At 42.3% G+C, this 25964-nt stretch overlaps 1 protein-coding gene across 1 annotated transcript in view; it reads left to right on the forward strand.

Annotated features, from left to right (window-relative positions):
• Window positions 1-25964, forward strand: part of LOC149449488 (tRNA wybutosine-synthesizing protein 4-like) — a 48980-nt gene that overhangs the window by 14735 nt on the left and 8281 nt on the right. The window contains exons 3-6 of the mRNA XM_089693192.1: window positions 2424-2548; window positions 8466-8547; window positions 13352-13538; window positions 13777-13939. Of these exons, the coding sequence (XP_089549318.1) occupies window positions 2424-2548; window positions 8466-8547; window positions 13352-13538; window positions 13777-13939 (557 nt within the window). The remainder of the gene's footprint in view (window positions 1-2423; window positions 2549-8465; window positions 8548-13351; window positions 13539-13776; window positions 13940-25964) is intronic.

The following is a 25964-nucleotide window of genomic DNA, read 5'->3' on the forward strand; positions in this document are numbered from 1 at the left end:
GGTGCCATGTTGAACTTCCAGTTACCAGTATGAGAGATTTAGAGTGATAACACCAAATTTAACACACCCGCTCCCCATCCACACCTGAGACCTTGTAACACTAACGAGTCACATAACACCAGAGAGGGAAAATGGATAATTGGGCCAAATTTGGACCTTGTCACTTAGGGGTGGACTCACTTTTGTTGCCAGTGGTTTAGACATTAATGGCTGTGTGTTGAGTTATTTTGAGGGGACAGCAAATTTCCATGTTATACAAGCTGTACACTGACTACGTCACATTGTAGAGAAGTGTCATTTCTTCAGTGTTGTCACATGAAAAGATAAAATATTTACAAAAATGTGAGGGGTGGACTCACTTCTGAGAGATGCTGGGATACACTGTATATATAATGATATATATTTAGTAAAGCATAGAATAGAAAATAAAAGAATAAAGTAAAACAGAAAAGAAAATAACAGACTAAAATAGAATATAGTTGTCTTCCGAAATTCAAAATAAAAAAAATAGAGCTAAACAGAACTGAAAAGAATAGAAAATAAAGGAATAGATTAAAATAGAATTGAAAATAAAGGCATGGAAAATAAAATAATAGAGTAGAAAAAAGAATAAAATAGAATAAAACTGTCTTTTCAAATTTGAATTGCTCATAAAATAGAACCAGCTATTCTTCACAATGAATTTGGATCGATTCAATATTTTTCTATTCAAATTTGCATCAAATACTTTGAAACCATTGGAAAAATTTGAATCTGGTTGAATAAATTTTAGTATGAATACCACAGAACAAAATTAGTATCTTAACGAATTGATCCGAAACTAAACAAATATTTTTGTTCTGCACTTGATAAACTTTGTTAGCCTTTCCCTTTTACTCCTCTAGGCAGATGTAGCCACCCTAACCCCCTCCTAATTCTCTATACTTGCCACGTTACTTATACTTCTCTAGCCACCAACCCCCTACAACTCTATGGAGCCGAATTGCTCACACCTGGTCATCAGGCAAAGAAGCCGGCAGAGGAATGTGAACAATGATGCTGAGTCTTTTCGGCAAGGTCTGGGTAAGTATAATGAATTGGAGGGTGTGGGCTACATCTGCTTAGGGGGTAAGGAAACTTTTTGTTTAAACTGTTCCTTCCCTTTTAGCTGTGGGGGCGGGTTGCACATTTTTAAAAAATCATTTTAGGCCCGGAGATTACTTAAAACCCCATTATTACCAATATTATGTATTTTCTGAAAGCATGCCCCCCCCCCCCCCCCCCCCCCCAGGAGAAAAAAATGGAAATCATTTATCAAGGGAAAATTGTCAGTAAAAAATGCAGAGAAGTTAATTTTAGTGCACACAAACACAGAAAAACACCCCCAAAGCAGAATGTTTCCACCACCATGTTTGACAGTTGGGATGGTGTTCTTGGGGTCATAGGCAGCATTCCTCTTCCTCCAAACATGGCGAGTTGAGTTGATGCCAAAGAGTTTGATTTTGGTCTCATCTGACCACAACACTTTCCACCAGTCCTCCTCTGCATCATTCAGATGTTCAGTGGCAGACTTCAGACGGGCCTGGACATGTGCTTTCTTGAGCAGAGGGACCTTGCAGGCACTGCAGGATTTCAGTCCTTGTCGGCGTAGTGTGTTACCAATTGTTTTCTTGGTGACTGTGGTCCCAGCTGCCTGGAGATCATTGACAAGATCCTCACGTGTAGTTCTGGGATGATTCCTCACTGTTCTCATGATCATTGACACTCCACGAGGTGAGATCTTGCATGGTGCACCAGACCTAGGGAGACTGACACTTGTTTTGTGTTTCTTCCATTTGTGAATGATTGCAGCAACTGTTGTCACCTTCTCACCAAGCTGCTTGGCCATAGTTTGGTAGCCCAGTCCAGCCTTGTGTAGGTCTAAAATCTTGTCCCTGACATCCTTGGACAGCTATTTGGTCTTTGCCATGGTGGAGAGTTTGGAATCTGATGGTTTGATTGCTCCTGTGGACAGGTGTCTTTTATACAGGTAACAAAATTAGATTAACAGCACTCCCTTTAAGAGACTGCTTCTAATCTCAGCTTGTTACCTGTATGAAAGATACCAGCTAGCCAGAAATCCTGCTGAATGATAGGGGATCAAATACTTATTTCCCTCATGAACATGCAGATCAGTCATCATTTGTTAGACATGCATTTCTGCTGAATTTGTTGTTGCTATTCTGTCTCTGTGTTACAATACACCGAACATTTGATGTTTAGACCGATCATTTCTTTGTGAGTGGGCAAACATTCAACATCAGCAAGGGAGCAAATACACATTTCCTTCACTATATATATATTGCTGAAGGCCTTACAGTAACTGTGTGATACGCAGGCTGCTCAGAAGTCATGTGATCTCTGTGACTCTGGTAATAAGAAGATTTGGCTTTTTTTTTCGGCAGGTCCAGAACACGAATGATTTCAGCACCATCAGTAAAGTGTCGGCGGCAGCGATGGGCTACTTTGCTGATGAATTCCAGAAATATTTTGTAAGCCGAACGAGCAGAAGATCCCCGCTTATCCACAGGTGAGACGATGAACAATGTACTGGGGAAGGGCGGGCGCTGTCAGCAAAGCGGCATACGGGTAGCTGCCTACGTACGGGTTTTGGGCACACACCCCCCCCTTGCTGGCACCTGCAGTAATTGAACACAGCAAATGCCTGTTAGCAAGTCCCAGGCAATGATTCAGGGGTGGGATCCTGCCCATCAGCTGTGTCCAATCACAGCCCAGAGCTTTGTATTGGTAAACAACACAGAGCTCTGTATAGAGGGAGCAATCCGTCAGTTTCTCATCCCTGCAAAGTAAATGTAAAACTGAGAGATCTGTTAGTAAAAGCAGCACACGTTACACACATTGCACAAAGTTAGGCAAATATTTAACCCCTTGATTGCCCTAGATGTTAACCCCTTCCCAGTCAGTGTCATTAGTAAAGTGACAGTGCCTAGTATTATCACTGATCACTGTATTAACCGCTTCCAGACCACCCTATAGTAGAAATCCTGCTACAGGGCGGCACAGGTGCGCAAAATCACGTGTGTATATATACATGAGTTTTCATTTCCGGGTAGGGGGCGCGTGTGCGCCCTACCCGCGCCACCATTTACGGCTGTCAATCATGATTTGTGCAGCAAGCAGATATTCTGATAGATCTGCAGATGACTTGCATGGCATCAGCAGTCTACTGTTTGCTGGTGAAATGCTTTACAGGGTCCTTTTGGACAAAAATATTTTTTACCTGCAAAGAAATGCATTTATTATTTTTGTCCAAAAGGTGAACTTATCCTTTAATGAATAAAATTAATTCTCTGATTGGATGTATATAATTACGGTATCAACCTAAATAATATACCCTATAGCATAAAGTCACCCCTTCACCCTTGAAAGTGGATATATATATATATATATATATATATATATATATATATATATATAATCTTTCTCTAATATGCTACCTTTAACATACAAACTCCCAAAATGTGAAAAGTAATAAATATAAGATCACAAAATGTCCAAAATAAAGCAATAGTGTCCAAAATAAAGTCAATATACAAAAATCACGCACTTTTGTCCTCAAATATGTAGATGATGAGTTTCTGAGCTATCTGGGGCAGTGTGTAAGGGTATCTTGGCTGAGGGAGCTGATATAGGAGCCGCCATATCTGCTATACATGTGCTACGAAGTACGAAACATTACTGGCAATATTCCCTGCTTTAACATGGCGACTATGGTCTCGGCGCCAAGTAGAGGAGGGGTATAAGTAGGACCATCCTGTCTGACGAACGCATTCCTTATGATGAAGTCCGATGACGAAACACGTCAAGGGAAGTGACGTCAGACACACACGGCAGAACCGGAAGTGGCGCAGCAGCCATTTTTGAAATTGGCAAAATCCTTGCCAAACACTCATGGATGTTGCCTGGACTACATAGAGGTTTGGTTTATGGAAACATGGCGTTTTTAAAGCTGTTGTGATGTAAGCACAGTATTAAAGTATATTTTAAAGGTGTTTTGCGGTATTACACTATATCCTACTTTATATGTTGTGTACATCGGTGGAGCTTGTTATCAGGAGGAGCGTGGAGTATTCAGGCTAAACTAACTCAGATGACATCAAGGAGTTACATTTATAAGGCTGTGATGACATTTATTTATTTATTTTATTTATTTATCGAGTTTATATAGCGCCAAAGGGTTTGCTCAGCGCTGCACAATAGAGGGGGGGACAATACATGAAACAGAACAGTAACATCAAACAATACACAAGGGGTAAGAGGGCCCTACTCTTTCGAGCTTACAATCTAGGAGGGAGGGGGTAGAGGTACAGGAGGAAACGGCTGTGGGGGATGGAGTGGTAGGAGGAGGGAAGGGCAGCGGCTGTTAGGTGAGGGTGGGGTAGGCTTCCCTGAAGAGGTGGGTTTTCAGGGAGCGCCTGAAGGTGAGGAGGGAAGGTGACAGTTTGATGGATTGGGGTAGTGAGTTCCAGAGGATGGGGGAGGACCTGGAGAAGTCTTGCAGTCGTGCGTGGGAGGAGGAGACCAGGGAGCAAGATAGAAGGAGGTCCTGTGAAGAGCGAAGGGTACGGGTAGGGTGGTACCTGGGAATCAGGTCGGTGAGGTAGTTAGGGGCAGTGTTGTGAATGGCCTTATAGGTCAGGGTGACATCTTAAAGATCTTTTCTCAGGAGGGCGATCTTTGGAATTACATCATACCCTGGTGGTATTAAGGCATGAATATTATTTTATTTCGGTAAGGGTATTCATTCCTTAGAAGTATACACTGATACTGACACTTGCTGTTTGCGGTTTTCTTTTGCACTGAGAGTGATTCGCTGTCACGGTTGATACACAAGTTCACTTTTCACTGATAGTGGTCACGTGTGATTTTTCACACTCTATTATATTTTTACACAATGTATTATTTATGTATTGTTTTGTTAAGGATAAAGCACTATGTAAATTTTTTCCTTTTTTGTTTTTTTTTTTTTGTTTTGTTTTTTGAGGTTTACATTGTTCGTGGGAGCCATTTGGAAGGCTCAGGCACCTGGATTTATTTTGGAATCACCATTATGATTTTTTTGAGGACACAAGTGCGTGATTTTTGTATATTGACTTTATTTTGGACACTATTGCTTTATTTTGGATATTTTGTGATATTGTATTTATTACTTTTCACATTTCGGACGTTTGTATGTTAACCACTTCCATACCAGGCACTTTACCCCCTTTTGGCCCAGGCCATTTTTCAGGTTTCAGCACTCTCACACTGAATGACAATTGCGCGGTCATACAACATTGTACCCAAACTAAATTTTATCATTTTCTTCACACAACTAGAACATTCTTTTGGTGGTATTTAATCACCACTGGGATTTAAATTTTTTGCTAAATTAACAAAAAAATACTGAAATAAAAAAAAAAGTTTTTTTGTTTGTTATAAAAGTTTGCAAATAAATAATTGTTCTTCATAAATTTAGGCCGAGATGTATTCTGCTACATGTCTTTGGTGAAAATAACCCAAATTAGGATGTATTATTTAGTTTGTAGGAAAGTTATAGAGTTCACAAACTATGGTATAGATCTGAATATTGATCAGTCCTGAAGTACTGACAGCCAATCTAATTTCTTGAGGTCCAAGAATGTCAGAACAGTACAGATATCCCCCAAATGTCAGAACAGGACAGATATCCCCCAAATGTCAGGACAGGACAGATATCCCCCAAATGTCAGGACGGTACAGATATCCTCCAAATGTCAGGACGGTACAGATATCCCCCAAATGTCAGAACGGTACAGATATCCCCCAAATGTCAGGACGGTACAGATATCCCCCAAATGTCAGAACGGTACAGATATCCCCCAAATGTCAGAACGGTACAGATATCCCCCAAATGTCAGAACGGTACAGATATCCCCCAAATGTCAGAACGGTACAGATATCCCCCAAATGTCAGAACGGTACAGATATCCCCCAAATGTCAGGACAGGACAGATATCCCCCAAATGTCAGGACAGGACAGATATCCCCCAAATGACCCCCTTTTTGCAAAGTAGACAGTCCGACGTACTTCATAAGAGGCATGGTGAGTTTTTTGAAGTTGTATTCTTTTTGTCATTTATTGGAAAATTAAAAAATTATTTTCACTATTTTTTTTTTTTACATACTTTCACCAGTGCAGTACAGTGTCATCATATAACTGATATGGCGGTGATCAGGGACACTGGTGACAGTATAAAAAAAAAAAATATATATATATATATTTTTTTTTTTTTTTTTATTATTTTTATTTTTTTTCTTCATATTTCACTATGACCAAAGTAGTACAATGTTACCATAGTAACATTGTACTACTTTGGGAAGTGATCAGTATTTTTTTTTTTTTACACAACTTGCTTATAGCAAAGAATTACTTTGCTATAAGCAAGCATTTTACCTGAATGACATCAATTCATTCAGGTTTTTTTTGGCCACAACTAATTACATGACACAGCTGGGCTGTGATTGGCCCAGCCTGTGCATGTGATCGCTGTGACCATTCACAGCTAGACACACTAGTATACAATGGATGGCATGAATGAAGCCATCCATTGTATACAACTGTCATGTGACCTGCTGTGATTGGTCACATGGTACTAGCAACGGGGTCGGTACTCAGATCTGTCATCGGCCGTGTCCAAGGTACACGGCCGGTGACAGATCACGCGGCTCTGCAGGCGCGCAAACTGCACATGCCCGAAAGGATGCCATATGGCATCCACCCGGAAAGGTGAGGGTTTTTGCCGGTCGCCATTTGGCCATAGGCCGGGCAGGAAGTGGTTAAAGGTAGCATATTAGATAATTCTCTGATTGGATGAGGTGGAGAGGTGATGTCACAATCTCCTCATCCAGTTAAAAAATGCCTTGTATTATTTAAAAAAAAAAAAATTACAATGGGGTTGATTTATTAAAACTGGAGAGTACACAATCTGGTGCATGTGCGCATGGCAGCCAATCTGCTTCTAACTTCAGCTTGTTCAATTAAAGTGGAACTTCACTCTCTCAATCAAATAATAGCATAAATCATATCATATGTGCTTGTTTTAACCTTTTTTGTTTTTTTTGTTTTTTTTTTTCCCTTTTATCTCTTAATTGACTTCCTGGTTGCCATGCCTAGGCAAATGATGTCATAGATTTCAGGAGGGGAGGGATGGTTTTCAGCTCAGCCAATGCCTGAGCTAAGTGCAGATGGATTTCAGGTAGCAACCGCTACATGAATCCTCTGCCTTTACTCAATGGCCAGACATGCCAGGTAGTGTTTTTCAAAATAATTTCTCAGCAAAATAAATCATGGAGACACGGATGGATGAAGGAGTTTGCTTTGAATATTAAAAATGAATTCCGTAGCATTTTTGGTTTTTGGATGCAGTGCAGTTCCACTTTAAGCTTTGACAAAAACCCTGGAAGCTGATTGGTTTCTATGCAGAGCTGCACCAGATTTTGCACTGATCAAGTTTAGTAAATCAAATCCAATGTGTTCTTCACACATTGATCAGATGTGCATACGTATATTGTGCCAAGCTGAACCAATGTGACTCTGTCATACAGATGATACCTGGAGTTCAGCTTTAAAAGCTTTCAGGATTCCATAGGAATCAGCATAAGGGCCAGTTCACACTCCATGCGTTTCAGTTGCTTTTTTTTTTCTGCATCCAAAACGCACAAAAAGTAGGTTATACGGTTGTCAATGTCATAGTTCACATCAGTGCGTTCCGGTTGCAGAAAAAAAAAGTAAAACATGCTGCATTTTTTTCTGCGCAGAACTGCACTGGAACACGGTAAAACGCACTGGGACGCACCAAAAGCGCACTAGAACACGCGTCCCTATTTATATTGAAAAAAAGAGAGGAAAAAACACACTGGAATGCATGAAAAACGCACTGGAACGTGTCAAAACTTCATCAAAAACGCACCTGAATGCACTAAAAACTCATCCGGAACACATCTGGACTGTGTTTCTGTAGTGTGAACTGGCCCTAATACATGTATAAAATGAAAGGGGGGGGCTTGGTAAACATGAAATGGTGTATACTATAATACACAGTACTCTAGAGGGCACAAAAGTCTATCACCATTGTCTGTGTCACTTCTCACGGATTGATTGCAAATGCTTCCCAGCATCCTGGAAAATCTGAGCGATTGCTTCAATCGCTCAATGTGCAAAACTGGACTGGGAGGGGCTCTGTAACGTCCACCTACAGGTTGATGGAAATCTAATAATAAAATGGAGTGATGGGCAGATGTCACCTTTTATCCCAACCCTATGACCAATTGCTGCTGTGAATTGTGTACGTGTGCTGAGAATCTGGAAATATAACTGAAATGGCGGCCTTGTTGGTATGGGGGGATTGGGATTGGCTGGTTCCGTTCAAACACTATAATCTGCTGTTTCCTTTTTTGTCCTGCAGGGGGTACTGTGTTCGCTCGCAGGCCGTCGGTCATTGTATCAAGGAGTTTCTCCGAGACACCAAGGATTGTGCGCACAGACAGGTGAGTGATCTGCGAGGGAAACGTCTGCCCGAAGCACAAGAAGTCTTCGTATAGTCATCATTTTTTTATTCAGTCCGGAACTAAATTCTTCCACAATATCTATATTTGTGTTCTTTGGTATTTCATACACATAATCCAGTAAATATTTAAAGCTGGTCTCCAGGCTGATAGAAAATAAACAAATGAATGCAGTGCTGTAATAATTCATCATCAAATGTATTTTTTAAAGTAAGTACCTGATATCCCACAAGAAGTACAAATCAGTTCATGTGCTGATTAGGAGCATGCTGATAGGAGGGGGGAGCAAAGTGATAGGGTCACCACTGAAGGAGCCGTATGCCCCTTTCCATCCTCCCTCCCCCCCCCCCCTTCTTGTTAGGCCTCAATTGCCATTTGATAGTCACCTATGTTAGTGATGCCTGACCTTGTATTATTGGGTATCTTTACTGTGCAATTACTGTACACCTGCAATGACCCATATTCTTACTCACTATTTTGTATTGTTTCATGTTAAAACAATAAAATATTTGAACAAAAAAAAAACTTAAAAATAATAAAAAAAATTTAAGAAAAATTATATATATATATATATATATATATATATATATATATATATATATATATATATATATATATTTATATATATATTTTTTTTTCATACTGTCACTAGTCAGTGTCCCTGATCACCGCCATGCCAGTTATATGATGATTCTGTACTGCACTGGTGACAGTATGTAAAAAAAAAAAAACAGTGAAAATATTTTTTTTTATTTTTTTCATTTTCTGAAAAATTATGACAAAAAAATACAACTTCAAAAAACTTGCCATGCCTCTTATGAAGTTGATTTTTGAGATGCAGTTGTAATGTAACTTGGGGCAGAGTTGTGTGCAGGTTTGTAGATTGTAGTTCGTATCTTGAATTCTATTCATTGGGCAAGGGGAAGCCAGTAGAGTGATTGGCTTGGAGGATTATCAGACCGTGAACAGATGGTAAGGTAGCTGAGTTTGGATGCAGCATTTATGATGGAATGAAGGGAGGATAGCCTGTGTAGAGGTAGGCCAACGAGAACGGGGTAACTTGATGGTGTCATTGATTAAAAAGGGGAGAATTTTGGAGATGTTAAAAAGGTGAAGGTGCAAGATTTGGACAATGATTGGATGTGAGGGTGAAAAGGTAGGTCAGAGTTGAGGATTACACCTAACATCCTGGCATTAAGGGTTACGAATTTAATGCGTTCTCGGGGACGCTTCGTATTGTGAAAAATTTGTGGTTTCCCATAGGAATGCATTGAAAACCAATTAATCTGCTCCGGAGATCAGAAAAAAGTAAAAAAAAAAAAGGAATTTATCTGTTCAAAGCTCTTTATAGAGTGCACTTTAAAGGCATACAGGGGTATGATTAAAAATGTCCAGAATGGCTCCAAAACTTGACGCAAAAACCGCTCCAACACCTCCACACTCGACACCACGTGCTACCCACAGACTCCAGCATGCACGGGGCCGGCACTATAAACCTCCCAGGAGCAATGCATCCTGGGGAAACTTGCATCGTATTGCAAAAAACATTTGTAAATGCATTGAAAACCAATTAATCCGTTATGGAGGTCAGAAAAAAGTAAAAAAAAGTCTTATCTGTTCAAAACTGTTTATAAAGTGCACTTTAACCCCTTCCCAACCGGCCGTTCTATATAAAGGGCCGGACGGTGGCAGTCTATAAACGGCCTCCCCGCACCCTGCTTGTGCGCGCTCCCTGGGAGCACGCAGCACCACGATCCGGTGTCCTCTGGACACAGTAGAACACCGATCATTGGACGGGACCTCTATGTGAGGTCCCGATCATGTGATCACTGATTGGCCAATGAGTGATCACATGCAAAGTAGTAAGCAATGATGTCACTTGTGACATCATTGCTTACTACGTGTGAAATCTGTAAATGATCACAGAGGTCACATGGTACAAGGCTATTCACAACAGGCTTGTACCATGTGACAAGCTGTGACCAATCACAGCTCACTCAGTACTTCTCAATGACTGCAAGAATGCAGACAGAGAGAGAAATCGTTGCTTTTACATCCTATATGGGTGTAAAAGCAATCGGTGTAAAAAAGTATGACAGTATGAAAAAAAAATAAAAAATAATAATATAAAAAAATAAAATAAACCTGTAAAAAAAAGTTTAAAAATTATAATTTTTGGTTATAAACTAATTTGGATTTTTTTTTTACTAAAAAGATAACGGAATAAATTTTTGCCAAGATTTATGATGAAATATTATTTATTTGCAAAATTTTATTAAAAAAAAACACTTTTTTTCCCCAAATTTTTGGACATTTTCATTTACATAGCAAAAAAAATAAAAATCCCAGCGGTGAATAAATACCACCAAAATAAAGCTTTATCTGTCTCAAAAAAAAGGTAAAAAATTCATATGGGTACAGTGTTGCATGACCGCGCAATTGTCATTCAAAGTGTGATAGCGCTGAAAGCTGAAAATTGCCCTGGACAGGAAGGGGGTGAAAGTGTCCGGACTGGAAGTGGTTAAAAGCACGGGGCCGGCTCTATAAACCTCTCAGGTGCAATGCATCCTGGGGAAACTTACTTTGTATTGCGAAAAAAATTTGTAAACCGAGGCATTATTTTCAATGGATTTTCATTTGTAAACTGAGGTACGCCCGTAGTATTAAACCAAACATGTAATAAGTTGCAGCTTACCAACCATTAGATGTGGTGGCTGCATTAGTGTGTGTGTTTTTTTTTTTTTCTTCTTCACTATTTTCATCTGGTGATTTGGCCAGTAACACACCTCCTGTATTAGAACGCCCCTACTCTGGATGTAGCAGCACAGGGGCACCTTTGTACAGCAGCATTGCCAGTCTGAGGGGAGGGGAATGTTAGATGTACTAGCAAATTTAACTAATAATTTAACAAATTGAAGCCAAGCTCACACTTTATAATCCGTTGCAGAAAACCGTTTTCTTTCCTTTTGGGATAACATGAATAAATCATGATCATTGTAAGCACCTTTCATTGGTATGTGGTTTGTCTCATCCACTGATTCATTCTGCTGGAGAGCTTGTTCTTTTGAAAAACAGACTTGCTGGATGGATTACCAGATGAAAATAGGGGGAGGGGGGAGCCTAAAAAGAAAACAAATGCAATCTTGTCTCTAAATATTACCCAAACCGTACTCTCCGTTCCTCGTAAGACCTCCTACTCTCTAGCTCCCTTGTCTCCTCCTCCCATGCTCATCTCCAGGACTTCTCCAGAGCTTCCCCCCATCCTCTGGAACTCTCTACCCCAATTTATCAGACTATTGCCTACTCTGCTCACTTTTAGGTGATCTCTGAAAACCTATCTCATCAGGGAAGCCTATCCTGCCCTCAGCTAATAATGGAATCTTCTACTCTTCCAACCAGTCCATCCCCCACAGTTATTAACTTTTGTACCACTAGCCCCTCCCTCTTAGATTGTAAGCTCCAAGGATCAGGGCCCTCCTATCCCTCTTGTATTGAACTGTATTGTTGCTGTATTGTCTCCTGTTATATTGTAAAGCACTGAGCAAACTGTTGGCGCCATAAATCCTGTATAATAATAATAATAATAATATATAAATCCTGAATAATAATAATAATAATATATAAATCCTGTATAATAATAATATATAAATCCTGTATAATAATAATAATAATATATAAATCCTGTATAATAATAATATATAAATCCTGTATAATAATAATAATAATATATAAATCCTGTACTATAATAATATATAAACCCCGTATAATAATATATAAATCCTGTATAATAATAATATATAAATCCTGAATAATAATAATAATATATAAATCCCGTATAATAATATATAAATCCTGTATTATTATTATAATAATAATAATAATACAGTCATTACATCTAATAAATCGTAAACGTCCAGTATTTTGCTGTATCAGTGCCCCCATGTCCCTATGTCCAGTGTCTCCTGTGTCTATAAGGCGTCTTGCACATGGGACACCTAAAAAGGTCATATTTGTAGGTATTCAGGCATTTTTAGTTTTTTATTTTCTCTTCTACTGATCTAAATGTACTCCATGGTTTTATTGGGCCTCTACGCAAAGGTATGTAAACTTGTGCCGCATATAGATTGCTGAAAAAAAAAAAATCTGTGTTGCAGTATTTTATACACATATATGTGCAAATACACTGGTACACCACACTCCCATAATTAAAAAACAAGCTAAAAGAATTTTTATGCATACGTAATTGCAAATACACTCACGTTTATTTATTTCAGGTACTTACATAGCGCCGTCAATTTACGCAGCACTTTACATATATATTGTACATTCACATCAGTCCCTAACCCTCAAGGGGCGTACAATCTAAGGGTCCCTAACTCACATTCATACATACACATACTAGGGCCAATTTAGACAGGAGCCAACTAACCTCCCAGCATGTCTTTGGAGTGTGGGAGGAAACCGGAGTACCCGGAGGAAACCCACGCAGGCACAGGGAGAACATGCAAATTCCAGGCAGGTGGTGCTGTGGCTGGGATTTGAACCAACGACCTGAGTACTGCCAGATGGAAGTGCTAACCACTAAGCCACTGTGCCTCCCGTGTTCTCTACATCTTCAAGTTTTTTTTCCTCCGGGAATATCTGGCACCATATGCTAGTACCCTGCAGATGTCTATAAAGAGCGATAATATTGCACCTTCCTGTACATACTGCATGCATGCTGTGTCTACTCTCTCTGTACTGTTGATGGATTGTATTGGTGTGATCTCTCCTGCCTTCTGTACAGGTGCTGTCTCTGGGATGTGGATTTGACTCCCTGTATTTCCGGATGTGCGGGAATCTTGGGGTGGAGGGAAGCACATGTTTCTGGGAAGTGGATTTTCCAGCAGTGGTGAAGCGGAAACGTCAGGTGATTGAAGGGACAGAGGACTTGAAGAAGATGCTTGGTGAGAAGTCTGACTACAATGGCTCTGGTGAGGATCATCAGGTCATATCTCTTTGTGCTTTTAATGTTCAGCTAAATTGGAGGAACAAAAAGTGGAATTGTTGCCTGTAGCAGCCAATCAAAATTCTTCTTCTAAATGTTGCATCAAGTAAGAGGTGGTGGGTTTTCATCGGTCACAGCTTCACTTTTCTGTTGACTCTTTCTCCAGTTTCAGTGGATCTGCCTCTTCTTGTCCTCGGTCTATAGTGCATCTCTTTCTTTTTCAGCACCAGGATATTCCGTCCTTCTCTCGGAGGATTACAAGCTCCTCGGTGTGGATCTTGGTGATATTGCTGCCCTGGATTCTGCATTGGATGGTGCTGAGTTGAGATGGAATTGTCCCACTCTTGTACTAGCAGAGGTAGTTCTGTGCTACATGGATCCCACCAGGTAGGTGCAGATACTGAAACTATAGACCCTGGTCATCCTTCACCATCGCCCTAAAAGCGATTTTGTAATATTTGTCACTAAAGCCACCATGACTTGGGCTCCGGGAGACTATGGACCCAGGGGGTTCTCTTAGTCCTGGGTCCATAGTCTCTGGGAAGAAGCCTTCTTCCCAGAGACTATGGACCCAGGACTAAGAGAACCCCCTCTTGGGGTTACAAGAAGTCCTTTCCCCAAGAGGGTTATATCACTTCCCTAGATATCTGGCTGGCTGGGAATTATGCAATTAGGGCTGGAGGGACCGTTTGTGGGACCCCTTGGCATACTGTGCATAGTGGATTATCCTGGAGCAATGTGTTACGTACAGGGGGTGATTCCAGCATATGTGAGGTTATGAGTTTATTTTCTGTTACAGGTTTCCTGGTATCTGTTATTGTTTGCTGTAAGTAGGTTTTGGTGATAAGCTCTCACTTTGTTTAATCACCTCCAGGGTCCAGACGATTAGGTGCCGGGAAGGAATCTATTGTTTTTTGTGCTTGATTGTTTATTTATGTAATGTATTTTTTTCCTGGGATTTGTAATGTGTGCCATACCTGTCTAGGGGGAAGGTTTTTGTGTATAAATGCTGTGCTGTTTGGTAATAAAATCAGTCCTTTTTTACTCCCACATTGGCTCTGTCTGATGCTTGGGGTAAATTTTCTTTCTAGAGTCCTAACCTAATATACTGGTCTTGTCTGGTAATTATGGAGGTCTGTTCTGAAATTGTTATATTCTGGTTCCAGACTGAAGGAAGCTGCAGTTTGGCGTAGATACCCAGTCGGGGTGTCAGGCAGTCCATTCCAATGTTAATCCCCAAACTCTGCCCACCCATAATTGCAGTTGTGCAGATTTCATAAGTAGACCTGGATGAAGAGTTGTATAAATGTCCCTATATTTCTGTATTCTGTACTATAAATCCATTTTAGGGTAAGATAAATATGTGCTGTATGTTAGGATCAATGTTGGGTTGGGTGAGTATATGATGGGTCCGATTATCTTAGAATAAAGAGTTGGGCTAAATATATACTATAGGGTAGGATTGTAGAGTTCAGGTTGACTTGGGATGAGTATGTGCTATAGGGTTAAAGTGATACTAAACACACACTGTTTAACCACTTGCCCTCCAGAAGATTCCCCCCCCCCCCCTCCTGACCAGGCCATTTCTTTTGTGATACGGCGTTGCATTATTTTATCTGACAAGGTTTTTTTGTTTTTTTTTACTAGGACTTATAGCTGAACTGCGGCAGGCATTCTGACACTGGGGGGAACTGACTTGGTGTCACTGACATCCCCAGTAACACCAATACAGTGATCTGTGCTAATAAGAAGCAATGACACTGGGCAGGAAGGAGTTAACATCTGGGGCGATCAAAGGGTTAACTATGTGCTGTTTTGCTGTTTGTGTTCTTCACTGTAAGCACACTGCTATGCATTGCAGTGTGCAGGAGCTGACAGGGGAGAGAACTATATTGTTTACTTACAGTTCTCTCTCTCCATCGGTAATCCTCCTCAGTCACCGGGTACCGTTGAGTAATCACCCAGTGATTGACAGCCTAGGTCCCTAATGACGGCGCGGGTAGGTCGTGCACGCCCCCAACCCTAAATGCAAAATTACGTGTGTATATATACATGATGTTGTGCGCCTGTGACGCCCTGTGGCAGTATTCCTGCTATAGGGCGGATGGGAAGCAGTTAACCCCTGGAGCGCCACATTAGCACACCGCAACCGTATACATTGCATGCAGTTGTGAGGTGCTTGCAGAGCAGCCCCATTCACTTGACTAGGACACCGTTATCAGGCACTATGCCCACAGAAAGCAACAGAGGGGATCATTTTTGTCATGGCCATGAAACAAAGAATCACAGTGGCTGCATGTTGCCAACCGTCTGTAAATTTACAGATGGTTTGTAATAAAAACAGGCACTTTTCTCCTGTCCATTAATGCGGAGCCCTAAAAAAAACCCTTGTCATCAGCTCTGAACTGCACATGCACAGTTATGGAGCCATCCTATTAGAGAATTGCTGAGCTCAGCCTCCGATCAGGCAGCAGGGCGGGTCTGGGTGTGGGCAGGTCCAGGTGTGGGTGGGTCTGGGTGTACAGTGACATCATGGCACTTATCAGGCATGGCTTATATTCACTCGCTACACCGCATGAGTTTCGTCTGAACCTGGCAGTTCGCTAATTGGCTGGCTTTGGAACATGCATTTGCAGTTAAGATCCAGCAACAAGGGGATTTTTTTTAAAGCCTTTTCATGCCAGCCACCCCGCCAGTGGTGAAAGGGGCACTCTGCTGGACTCTGCTATAAGGTGAGACTCTGCGGACTGATGTAAGATGAGGCTTTGAAGACACCTATTTAAGGGGGACTCTGATGTGTAGGGGGCAGGGGCGGACTGACCATTTGAAAACTCAGCACTGCCCAAGGGCACGGGGTCAGTAGGGGGCCCCATGAGATGCCCCTGGTACCTTTTTCATAGGCTTTTTTGAGTTTGGGCAAAGACACAGGGACCCCATGATCCCCTATTGCCCGGGGGCCCCATGAGTTGTCAGTCTGCCCCTGGTAGGGGGTATACTGTTGACTTTGCTATAATGGAGAACTCTGATGTGAACATGGCACTTATCCTGACTGCTATACATTCTATAAATGTATTTTCTTTTTCTTTTTTTATTCCTCCTGACCCATGTACTTTATACATTATGCTGTACATAGACCTGATCAAGGTGTTCAGTGTCTCAACTGTTGTTGGTTTTAATGAAGTGCTTCTTTAAAGTGTTCACCTTTTATAGAAAATCTGTAAGATGACCTATCACTGGACCCCTATACACTACCCCCCCCCCCCCACTGTAGTTACCTCCCACAATCCTGCTCTGTCAGGCTTCTGCATGCGGCTCCACTAATCAGGGGATTGGGAATCCCTGTGGCTTTCTGTCCTCCCCTTGCAGTGCTAATAGGAAGTGCCATTCATATAACAGTGCTAACCAGTTAGAATCCGTCTGGTCCGTACTGGCTGCACAGTACAGAGAGGAGATTAAGCCACATGGCATGCGGGAACCGGACAGTGCAGTATCATGCCAGGTAAGTACAGCGGGGATGTTGGGGGGGGGGGGTGCAGTGTTATGTCCCCTTACAGATTTTTTTATTAAGGTGAACTTACACTTGAAGCACCCTGAAGATCTCTGTAAAGAGAAAGCGATAATATTGCACCTTTCTGTACATACTGCATGCATGCTGTGTCTACTCTCTCTGTACTGTTGATGGATTGTATTGGTGTGATCTCTCCTGCCTTCTGTACAGGTGCTGTCTCTGGGATGTGGATTTGACTCCCTGTATTTCCGGATGTGCGGGAATATTGGGGTGGAGGGAAGCACATGTTTCTGGGAAGTGGATTTTCCAGCAGTGGGCTGTAAGGCAGGCAGCCCATACATCAGTTATTATTTTTTTATTTTTTGTTCAACCGGCGGGCTGAACAAAGAAAAATTAAATTCCCATATCCACACATTTGACATCGCCCTGCTAACCAACTGTACTCTGCCCTACTGATTTCTGTTTCTTTACACTGTCCTGCTGACCTCCCATCCCCTGCCCCAACGACCCTTTTTTTTCTTTACTGCACCCCCACATCAGACCAGCTAGATCCGGCCCTGAGCAGGGCTTAGCGACACCGTGTGTATCAATGACGCACAGCGCACGGCTTGGGAGCGAGCCTGCATAGAAAGTGGCTTGTTATGGGGACACTCAGCAGGGAAGGAGGGAGCCAGAAGAGACAGCAAGGGAAGGCAGCAGGGGACCCAGGAATAGGAGGATCGGGGCTGCTCTTTGCAAAACTATTGCACAGAGTAGGTAGGTATAACATGTTTGTTAAATCAATTGTAATGGGATTTTTTTTTTTTAACATTGGCTTAGGGTGAACATAAGCTGTAGGGTTGGGGATGTTGGGATAAGAGGAGTATGAGCTGTAGAGTTGGGGGAGCATATGCTTTAGGGTTAGGTTTGTAGAGCTAGAGTAGGGTTAGCATAAATATAATAAAGGAAATATAGAGGGCGCATGCGCGGCCGGCTCAGGATGGACGCGCTTTAGAGACCGCTCCGTCCACCCGCCAGCAGAGAAGCGGCACACTACGGCCCCAGGGAAAACAAACAGAAGCATTCACTTACCGAAGGTGCCTGCAGTCCACTAGACATGCCCCGCAGGAAGAAAAGCCCGGGGCAACCAGGGAAACTTACAAACTTCTTCCCGGCCGTTGTGCCGGGAATCCAAGATGGCGGCCGCCATGCAGGCATACAGGGAGAAAGCAGAGGCCAGGAGGAGGACTACAGGTCCCAGCCTGTGGATCCCAGGTTGCAGCATCAGCTCTATCCAGGGGACCCTGGTGAGTTTTCACCCCCACTCTCACCCACGACCTGCAGCCCAGTTAAATCGAGGCCACGCTTAGATAGTGACCCTGATGACACCTGCCAGGTCCTAAATTTTCCACCTCAGCCACCACATGCCACCTTGACTGGTATTGACGCATTTCCAGCATCTGACAAACCACTGATGGAAATCTGCATGAAGAACATGCTAACATCACTGCGCCAAACTCTGCATAACGATATATCGGCGCCACTAACCCAAATTACTACCCTGGTGCAAAGACAGGAACGCAGAATCCGCCATATTGAAAACAACATAGCAGACATAGTAGAAGCGCACAATGATTTGATTGATGCTCATACAGACCACGCATCAGATATCGAACAACTCAACCTAAAATTGGCCGACATGGAGGATCGTTCGCGCCGCAATAATATTAAATTTAGGGGGATCCCAGAAACGGTCTCCAATGACGCATTAGTGCCGTATTTGCATCATTTCCTCAAAATTCTAATCCCAACACTCTCTGAAGTAGAGGCCATAATTGATCGAGCACATCGACTCCCTAAGCCTTCATTCCTAGCAGCATCCATCCCTAGAGACGTGCTCGTTCGAATACACTTCTACCATATTAAAGAGAAAATTATGTTGGCGGCTAGAAACCCACCTCCACTTCCATCCTCACATGCGAATCTGCGTCTCTACGCCAATTTATCCAAGGCAACACTTTCCAATCGGAAAAAAATGATACCAATCACGAAAGCGCTCAGAAATCACAACATGGCCTATCAATGGGGATTCCCCACGAAATTAATAGTACGACACCAAGGCAGGGTCTATACCAGGGGTGGGCAAACTTTTTGACTTGAGGGCCGCAATGGGTTCATATATTGGACCCGGGGGCCGGAGCAAGAGTAGATGAATGATGTGTATGTGTCATCCATAGTAAGTATAGTAATATTCCCCCATAGTAAGCATAGTAATTAATCCCCCATATAGTAATTCATCCCCCATAGTAATTCATCCCCCATATAGTAATTCATCCCCCATATAGTAATTCGTCCCCCATATAGTAATTTGTCCCCCATATAGTAATTTGTCCCCCATATAGTAATTTATCCCCCCATATAGTAATTCATCCCCCATATAGTAATTCGTCCCCCATATAGTAATTTGTCCCCCATATAGTAATTCATCCCCCCATATAGTAATTCATCCCCCCATATAGTAATTCATCCTCCATATAGTAATTCATCCCCCATATAGTAATTCATCCCCCCATAGTAATTCATCCCCCATAGTAATTCATCCCCCTATTAAGTCCCCAAGTGCCCCCTGTGTCAATTCACTTACCTTTGCTCCGCGCGTTCCTCTTGTTCCCGCGCCGTTCGGTGTAGCATGAAAATCTGTCTCCTATGAGGATCTGTCCCCCTCGACGTATCTGCGCATGTGCCAGTTTCAGGCATTAGCAGCCGATTGGCGATCTCCGGCACATGCGCAGATACGTCGAGGGGGGACAGATCCTCATAGGAAACAGGGCGGACTGTGAGAGGAGCCTAGCGGGAGCCTAGCTCCGCGGGCCAGATTAAAAGGTCCGCGGGGCCGTATACGGCCCGCGGGCCGTAGTTTGCCCATTGCTGGTCTATACTATTAAAAACCTGGAGGCCGGTCTGGACTTCCTTAAGGCCTGGAGTATTTTGCCTGCAGACCCACAGAAGAACAACCCTGGATCCGTCCAAAACATGGAAGCAACTTGAAGGACTGTGTGGCACATGCTGCGTTTATACTACTTAATTGTTTTTCCTGGTGGCGTTCTCTGACCACCCCTATCTCTGGCGATCGGCCTACACCCAAGGACTATCACTTTTACAGTTTTGTGTAGGTGTGACCCTCTCAGAGGTCACAACCGGTTTGACTCCCCCATTTTTGAAGTAGCATTCTTGGCTACATTGCTTACTTGCATTATGAGCAAGTGTTTTTTTAATGTTTTTGCTTCCCGTTACACCTGTTCCTTCCCCTGGCACCATCAAATATATATTCTTGGCACAAAACCTCAACCTCGTGACCCTGACTACCACCAAAAAAACTTCCCACATATGTTTCTACTCAGAAAACCTGCCTACAAATGATTACCATCACATCTCTTAATGTGCGAGGCCTCAATTCCCCTTTCAAGAGATTGAGTTTTTCTAATTTCTTTTGAAAGCATCAAACAGATCTAATCTTCATACAAGAATCCCACTTTGCCACAGAAAAGACCCCTAAACTTTATCTGCACCGATTCTCACAGCTATTCTTGGCAACGAACACGAAAAAGAAAAACGGGGTAATTATTGCCGTTAATGACGCTCTCTCTTTCCAACCTACTTCCACTGTAATCGACCCACAAGGTCGATACATTATCTTGATATGCCAAATCAATGAGATCACTTACACTTTGGTGAACGTTTACGGTCCAAACAGCAAGCAAATAAGATTCTATCATAAACTCTACACCCTTATCTCCCAACACAAACAAGGCAGACTCATCATTGGCGGAGACTTCAATGTTCTTAGCGATTCACTCTTAGATTCATCTTCTAAAAAGAAATCCACTAATCTTGACCTCAACCGCTTCCTACACGACCATGATCTATATGACATCTGGAGATGCCAACATGGTACAGAAAGAGACTACACCTACTTTTCACCTCCACATCTCTCCTACTCTAGAATTGACATGTTTCTTACCGACAAATGGACGTTGCAACACGTTTTATCATCCAACATTGGCATTATAACATGGTCTGACCATGCACCGATCACCATATCCTTGGACGATTGCCGACGATCAGCGATCCCACCTATATGGAGACTAAATTCTACACTTTTGAATCATCCGGAAAACCAGAAATTTATTCTGGATGCCCATCACCTCTTTTTTGAAACCAACACCACCCGGACATTTCTATTACTACACTTTGGTTAACATATAAAGCTTATATGAGAGGTATCCTCATCCAATTAAATTCTCGCCTTAAAAAACAACGATCCCAGCAAATTGACCAACTCCTAACTTCCATACGCCGGAACGCAGATTCTAATAAACCAAACCCGAACCCCACTACAACCGCGGCTTTAAACCGAGATAGGAATACACTACGCTCCATCCTGTTACACACTTATGATATGAACCTCCAAAAAACGAAATCTCAATTCTATGCGCTGGGCAACAAAACAAACTCTCTCCTTGCCAAAACCATTAAACAAAAACGGCTTAAAAACAAAATTGCGAAGGTTCAACACCCAATTTCAAATGTCTCATTGTCCAACCCACAAGATATTGCTAACGCATTTGCGTGCTACTACCAATCTCTATACAATATTAAGGATGACGCAAACACGACCCAGCCTACAAACACGTCGATCGAACATTTCCTACGTCATACTGATCTCCCCCATCTTACGCCTTCCCAATTAGCCTCTATCTCTGTGCCAATTTCTCCCACAGAGATCGAGAACACCATTAAGAAACTTCCCATGAATAAATCACTGGGTAACGACGGCTTTACCAATGAATTTTATAAAACGTTCACGTCCAATCTCAAAACACATCTATCTGATCTCTATAACTATGTCGCTTCTAAAGGGGAATTTCCCCCTGACATGCTACAATCAATCTCCACTATCCCTAAACCGGGCAAAGACCCTCAATTAGTTCAGAATTATAGACCAATTTCACTGCTAAACACAGACCTAAAAATTTATGCCAAGATAATAGCTCAACGACTGCTCCCATACCTTCCCACGCTAATCCATCCTGACCAAGTAGGATTCATACCAGGTAGACAAGCTCCTGACGCGACTCGACGAATTATATCACTTTTACACCATCTTGAATCAGACAACCAACCCTCACTCCTCCTATCACTTGACGCAGAAAAAGCATTTGACCGCATTCACTGGCAATTCATGACGCTTACTCTCCAAAAATTCGGAATCACGGACTGGATGCTGTCAGCAATTCTATCCTTATACTCCAAACCCTCTGCTAGAGTCCTCACCAATGGCACGCTCTCGCAACCATTCCAAATCTCTAACGGCACTAGACAAGGTTGCCCTCTTTCCCCCATAATCTTTGCTTTACTCATCGAACCACTAGCATCCAACCTTAGGAATGACCCAATTTCTCGGGAATTAAATTTCTCAAGCACGAATGCAAAATCAGTCTTTTTGCAGACGACATTATATTAATGATTACAAACCCCTATAAATCGCTTATTTCAATACGCTCACACATACATGCCTACGCAGATGTCTCATATTATGAGCTTAACGAACCCAAGTCCTCTATCTTAAACCTTTACACCCCTGCTCCGACCCAAACCCTGCTTACAAAACGATTCCCTTTTAAATGGGAACCACATAATATACCCTATCTGGGAATTAACCTATCTCCTAAAACCAACCACCTCTACGCAGCCAATTTTAAACCGTTACTTGACACAATTCCGCGGGAGATTAAGAGCTTACGTACAACCACTTTATCAATGTTAGGCACAATAGCTACTATCAAAATGTGCATATTACTTAAAATATTATATATCTTCCGTACACTACCTATTCCTATACCCTCCTCCTTCTTCTCTACACTGCAAAAAATTCTAAATAAATTCCTATGGAACTCCAAACGGGCTAGATGCTCCACAAACCTCCTGATCCGTCCTCCTTCCAGAGGAGGAGCCGGCCTCCCACATTTAAAATCCTATTACCAAGCGGTCTTATTGGACCAGCTCTTCTACTGGTGGCACCCTACCCATGACAAAACGTGGACAGTCATGGAAGCTTCCTTGTACCCGTCAGGTGCCCTGTCAGATCTATTATTTACGCCACGTACAACGCAAACTGGACCTCTACACACACACCCATGTATCCAGGCCTCTCCGATAGCTTGGCATGATTTCCTAACACATACTCATTCACACAAGTCTAACATACGAATGCCTACCCCAATATCTTCTCTGCAGCTCCTATCCCCCCATTTGAACCTCATATCTTGGAGAGCGTTTGGCGTACAGTATATCCAAGATATCTACAACATTCATACACCAGATTCTTTCCAAACTCTTCAGAAGAAATTTCATCTTCCTGATACGGAACTATTTACTTTTATGAGACTATCCCATTTACTCCATAATACAAACATACCTCTTGAAATTGACCTCCATGCCACTGCGCACCATTTCTTCCACAAGACTATTTACCCAAAGAAAGGAATTTCTACTTTCTATACATTACTAACCGAAGAACTTTTTATAACCCATACATCATCCTTGACTAACTGGGAGAAGACTCTGATCCTCCCAACAACTTCGCAATCTTGGCAAACAACCTTTACCATCACATACAAAGCCTCGAAATGTAGTTCCCACTGGGAATCATATTTGAAAATTCTTCACCAATGCTATTTAACCCCTACCAAATTATCTTTATACTATCCACATCAATCACAATCCTGCTGGAGACATTGTGGCGAAAGTGGCTCGCTCTTTCATTTGCTCTGGTCATGCAAATCCCTCAAGTCGTATTGGAATAAAGTGTTCCAAATAATCTCTTCAGTCTCAAGTTTACCAACATCCCCAAATCCAGCTATAGCACTCCTTCATTTAACAATAGAAAATTTTCCTGTACGTTCACGCATCATTATAATACATATCCTAGTAGCAGCAAAGACCAACATTACAAAATTATGGCGTTCTACGTCGCCTCCCCTACTATCCCATCTAGTTGCTGATCTCAACTTACAATGTGAGATGGAGGGCAGAACGGCCCTCCGAAACTCTTCCTACCATAAATTTATACTACACTGGTCTCGATGGTTAAAACGTCCCAATTGCTCAATTACCTGATTACTAACCATAACTCTTATAGGATCCTATATTTGTAGCTCATCGGTGCCCTCCTATCCCCCTCTCCTTCTTTCCTTTTTCCCTCTCTCTATTACTACCTAGTCCCTTATGTTTCACGGTTTTTTTTTTTAGTACGGTTCACAAACCAACGAGCATACCTCTCATGTAAACATGATTACGGAAAATCGGGCTCCCAGCCGGTAGTAGGAGGTCGGTTACATATTTTTGCATTGCATATGCTGTTAATCTCCTAATGTAAACCTTGTACTCGACTTTTTCTATACAATGTTAAGTTTGTCATGATATTTGAAAAATTTCAATAAAAATTACTTGAATATAAAGGAAATATAATCTGTAGGATCTTTTTACTCTGAGTATGTTCTGTAGAGTTGGGGCTGTAGGCTTGACTAGGGTGAGAATGAGCTGTTGGGTCAAGGAGAATGTGTTGTAGGGTTAGGTTTGTAGAGCTAGGGTTGGGGTAGGGTAGATTTAACATGAGAGTGGTTGTGTTGTAGACTTAGGATTGCAGGTTTTGCTTTGGGATAGTTTTAGGGACAGCATATGCTATAGAGTCAGGGGGAGGTTTAGATATGAGGTTAGTAAGGGCTTTAGGATTACTGTAGAGTTAAAGTTCACCTTTTGCTAAAAAAAATAAATAATTAAATGCACATTTTTTTTGTAAAAAAAAGTGCTTCCCTCTTCTTTTTTTTTTAACTAGGAGCCTAGATCAGCAGACCACATCTAGGACTCTTGCAGACCTATCTGTATATCTGTGTGCTCGTACTTCAAAAGAGCAGGAAGATATACACAGACAAGAAGAGAGAACTGCCACAGCGCCGACAGGCTGTTGGGACTAGTAGTTTTTCATTCACAGAATTATGTGAAGGAATGACGTGTCTGGGTGGGCGGAGCCCCGCATGGCCGCATCTTTTTTTGAATTGTGACAGCAGACAAGGGGAGAAGATCCCCGGTCTGCTGTTACAGCGGGGGGGGGGGGGGGGTGGTTAGCTGCATCGTTAGCATGTTACATCCTAAATACGGGTATACATTTAAGAATTGATGTGGGTTGTAGGGTTAGGATAGAATTCGGATTAGTATGTGCTAGGGTAAGTATGTACTTGTAGGTTAGTTAGTTTGTGCTGTAGGGTTGGGTTAGGCTATGTATTTTCTTTATGGTTAGGTTAGAATGAGTATATGCTGTAGTGTTGGGGTTGTAGGGTTGGTTTTGGGTGAGTGTGTTCTGTAGGGTTGGGGTTGTAGGGTTGGTTTTGGGTGAGTGTGTGCTGTAGGGTTGGGGTTGTAGGGTTGGTTTTGGGTGAGTGTGTGCTGTAGGGTTGGTTTTGGGTGAGTGTGTGCTGTAGGGTTGGTTTTGGGTGAGTGTGTGCTGTAGGGTTGGGGTTGGTTTTGGGTGAGTGTGTGCTGTAGGGTTGGGGTTGTAGGGTTGGTTTTGGGTGAGTGTGTGCTGTAGGGTTGGGGTTGTAGGGTTGGTTTTGGGTGAGTGTGTGCTGTAGGGTTGGGGTTGGTTTTGGGTGAGTGTGTGCTGTAGGGTTGGGGTTGTAGGGTTGGTTTTGGGTGAGTGTGTGCTGTAGGGTTGGGGTTGTAGGGTTGGTTTTGGGTGAGTGTGTGCTGTAGGGTTGGGGTCGTAGGGTTGGTTTTGGGTGAGTGTGTGCTGTAGGGTTGGAGTCGTAGGGTTGTTTTTTGGGTGAGTGTGTGCTGTAGGGTTGGGGTTGTAGGGTTGGTTTTGGG

Source organism: Staurois parvus, unplaced genomic scaffold, assembly GCF_062004578.1.
Source record: "Staurois parvus isolate SC_StPar_1 unplaced genomic scaffold, SC_StPar_1.0 ptg000617l, whole genome shotgun sequence".
Taxonomy (NCBI): Eukaryota; Metazoa; Chordata; class Amphibia; order Anura; family Ranidae; genus Staurois; species Staurois parvus.